The sequence below is a fragment of the Sinocyclocheilus rhinocerous genome, unplaced genomic scaffold (assembly GCF_001515625.1).
Source record: "Sinocyclocheilus rhinocerous isolate Xijiao unplaced genomic scaffold, SAMN03320098_v1.1 scaffold2169, whole genome shotgun sequence".
NCBI classification, from domain to species: Eukaryota; Metazoa; Chordata; class Actinopteri; order Cypriniformes; family Cyprinidae; genus Sinocyclocheilus; species Sinocyclocheilus rhinocerous.
In genome coordinates this window covers 1,547-5,290 of record NW_015658523.1, presented here as the reverse complement: position 1 = coordinate 5,290, position 3,744 = coordinate 1,547, and the positions used below count along the sequence as shown (strand labels likewise).

Here is a 3,744-nt window from a genome sequence, read left to right as displayed (position 1 = left end):
AAACGAAACGACTGGCTAAACTGCATAGCAGCGATAGTGTAGAGCACCGTGTGTGTACTGCTGTTCCACTGTTCTGTCTTGCAGGTTCCCAAAGGCGTCCCCATGACTTATAGTCTGCTGCTGAAACAGATTATTACAGTGAAAAATCTCAAGCCAGCGGTCATCAGGGTTTATGACTACTATGAGCCAAGTATGCTTTTATCCTGATCATGCTTTGCTCTGGCTGAATTCCCCCTTGAACACAATCCAGCTCATTTTCTGTTCCCCTTTCAGGTGATGCGTTTGAGACCACCTACATGTCTCCGTGTCCCAGTCCATGATTTCAGTGCTGGTTACAGGATACATGACTTAAATAAAACTGCTTTTATGCAATTTCATTTTGTTGGAGTTTTTTTGGTTCCTCATCTGTGACGTGTTTGTTTTTGAAGCAGGAACTTGCACTGGTGTTTTTTTTGTTTTTTTTTTTTTTTTTTTTCTTTCTGGTCCTGTGTCTTCAGATGGCTTAAATGCAGTTCACTCAAGCTGTGTGTTTTTTATTTATTTATTTATTTTATTTATTTATATATTTACATGTGATTGTAATTTAATTGGATCGTTCGTTTGAGATTGTAAGGGTCCTTTTAAATAAAGGATTTAACATTTTCAAGGGAATAAAATCAAAAAGTGGTGTGTAATAGAATTCAGAGGCATCGAGAATATCAAGTATTTGGGAGGTTTGGCCATATCAGATTATATGGGGGATGATTTGTTCCCCTCAATGTTTATGGTGTTTACAGCCCTAGGGCCCGTTCTTCGTACCTCACTTAATACATCTGAGATGATTTGAAAGATGCCAGATCTTCTAATCGTGATGACTGATCTCTGGCTAATTTGGTTCTCCAAACGGATTTGATTAAAATCTGGATTAAAGGGTTAGTTCATCCAAAAATGAAAATTAGCTAAAGTCTCAAATCCAAAGAGATATTCTTTATAAAAGTTAAGAGTCAGCCACACCTACCTAAAACGGCCCCCACATATCTACCTCACTATGTGGGAAGATTTGCATAACTCCGCCCAAATGTTCACACAAAGAAGGCGTAACTTTTATTCTCACTGTAGTATTGTTGCTGCGCTGCCATGTCCTGAAGACGCTGTGTGCTTCGTTGTGAAAGCGAAACTTTGTTTGGTCTTCCAAAAGAGGACGATATCCGCTTTGTCATGCCTGGAGCTGATCCGTGCTGGTCGCTGAGGGAATACATCAACTTGGTGCTGTGGATTGCCGGATCGGCTTTCACCGTGGACGAAGCCCGGGGTTGTCACGTGTGCTTACCGCTCCTTCGTCGGATCCGCCGGCCGTGCCGTTCTCAACCCCGCCGCCTCTGGTCACTCTAGCCCGGCCTCAGCTCACGCTAAGCCGGGGCTTCCGCTAGGCCGCTGTGTTTTTCGTTGTGAAAGCGAAACTACTTTGTTTGGTCTTCCAAAAGAGGACACGACTACAAATCAGTGGTTAAGTTGGCCGAAAATGCATATTCGTCTGAAAAAAGAAAGTCGCATACACCTAGGATGCTTTGAGGGCGAGTAAAATACAGGCTAATTTTCATTTTTGGGTGAACTAACCCTTTAAGTTGTCTAAGATTACTGTGTTCTCTCCATAAAGGGCAGATGTATCGATACTCGAAACCACGATCAGCAATGCAGCGATTGGCTGGTGGCAAGACAGCAACGTAATGACATCGTATAATTAAAAAAGACACCTGACGAAAAACTTGACACGTAATGACATCATATAATTAAAAAAGACACCTGACGAAAAACTTGACACATTTCTGGACCTTTATAAGGAAACAGCAAAGTGAACAAAACTACATAAATGTTATAATAGATAAATTAAATGTGCACTTTTATTTATTACATGATTCCCAATTATTTATATTCACGATTTCTAGTATTTGTACAGGCTTTACATATTTTATTTCAATGTTGTAATTAGCAATTCGTGTAATTTTATATTTGAAGCAGATTTATGTGAAAGCATTGATTAAAGTTTCTTAAGGGTCAAGATCAAGTTATCTGCATCTCCTGCGCTCCATCAAGCCACTCCCATAATAGCTGTCAGCACTCAGTGGAAGCATGTACACTACCATTCAAAAAATTTTAGGTCAGTACGATTTTTTTGACAGTAGCAGTAGCATAAGACTTACAGTAGTATCTCACAGAAGTGAGTACACCCCTCACATTTTTGTAAATATTTTATTATATCTTTTCATGTGACAACACTGAAGAAATGACACTTTGCTACAATGTAAAGTAGTGAGTGTACAGCTTGTATAACAGTGTAAATTTGCTGTCCCCTCAAAATAACTCAACACACAGCCATTAATGTCTAAACCGCTGGCCACAAAAGTGAGTACACCCCTAAGTGAAAATGTCCAAATTGGGCCCAATTAGCCATTTTCTCTCCCCGGTGTCATGTGACTCATTAGTGTTACAAGGTCTCAGGTGTGAATGGGGAGCAGGTGTGTTAAATTTGGTGTTATCGCTCTCACTCTCTCATACTGGTCACTGGAAGTTCAACATGGCACCTCATGGCAAAGAACTCTCTGAGGATCTGAAAAAAAGAATTGTTGCTCTACATAAAGATGGCGTAGGCTATAAGAAGATTGCCAAGACCCTGAAACTGAGCTGCAGCACGGTGGCCAAGACCATACAGCGGTTTAACAGGACAGGTTCCACTCAGAACAGGCCTCGCCATGGTCGACCAAAGAAGTTGAGTGCACGTGCTCGGCGTCATATCCAGAGGTTGTGTTTGGGAAATAGACGTATGAGTGCTGCCAGCATTGCTGCAGAGGTTGAAGGGGTGGGGGGTCAGCCTGTCAGTGCTCAGACCATACGCCGCACAATTGGTTTGATTGGTTTGCATGGCTGTCGTCCCAGAAGGAAACCTCTTCTAAAGATGATGCACAAGAAACAGTTCAAACAGTTTGCTGAAGACAAGCAGACTAAGGACATGGATTACTGGAACCATGTCCTGTGGTCTGATGAGACCAAGATAAACTTATTTGGTTCAGATGGTGTCAAGCGTGTGTGGCGGCAACCAGGTGAGGAGTACAAAGACAAGTGTGTCTTGCCTACAGTCAAGCATGGTGGTGGGAGTGTCATGGTCTGGGGCTGCATGAGTCCTGGGGAGCCTGGGGAGCTACTGTTCATTGAGGGAACCATGAATGCCAACATGTAATGTGACATACTGATGATCCCCTCGATCCCCTCCCTTCGGAGACTGGGCCGCAGGGCAGTATTCCAACATGATAACGACCCCAAACACACCTCCAGGACGACCACTGCCTTGCTAAAGAAGCTGAGGGTAAAGGTGATGGATTGGCCAAGCATGTCTCCAGACCTAAACCGTATTGAGCATCTCAAGGTCTCTAACATCCACCAGCTCCGAGATGTCGTCATGGAGGAGTGGAAGAGGACTCCAATGGCAACCTGTGAAGCTCTGGTGAACTCCATGCCCAAGAGGGTTAAGGCAGTTCTGGAAAATAATGGTGGCCACACAAAATATTGACACTTTGGGCCCAATTTGGACATTTTCACGTGGCCAGCGATTTAGACATTAATGGCTGTGTGTTGACATTAATTACTAACACTCGGAAATCACGCACTGTATGTTGGAGGCAGGCCAATCCTAATAATCTACGGCCTGTCCCTCTGTCCTCTACTACTTTACTCTCTATTCCAATTGGTCTCTGGAACTGCCAGTCTGCT

The 3,744-nt window shown here is 43.1% G+C and overlaps 1 protein-coding gene across 4 annotated transcripts in view; it reads left to right on the top strand.

The window, feature by feature from the left end:
* LOC107722686 (alpha-2-macroglobulin-like) overlaps nt 1-373 on the top strand; it is an 11,970-nt gene extending 11,597 nt beyond the window's left edge. For all 4 annotated transcript variants that reach the window (XM_016531153.1, XM_016531154.1, XM_016531152.1 and 1 more), the window contains exons 34-35: nt 85-190; nt 274-373. In XM_016531153.1, the coding sequence (XP_016386639.1) occupies nt 85-190; nt 274-320 (153 nt within the window). In that variant the 3' untranslated portion in view covers nt 321-373. The remainder of the gene's footprint in view (nt 1-84; nt 191-273) is intronic.
* The last annotated feature ends 3,371 nt before the right edge of the window (nt 374-3,744 follow it).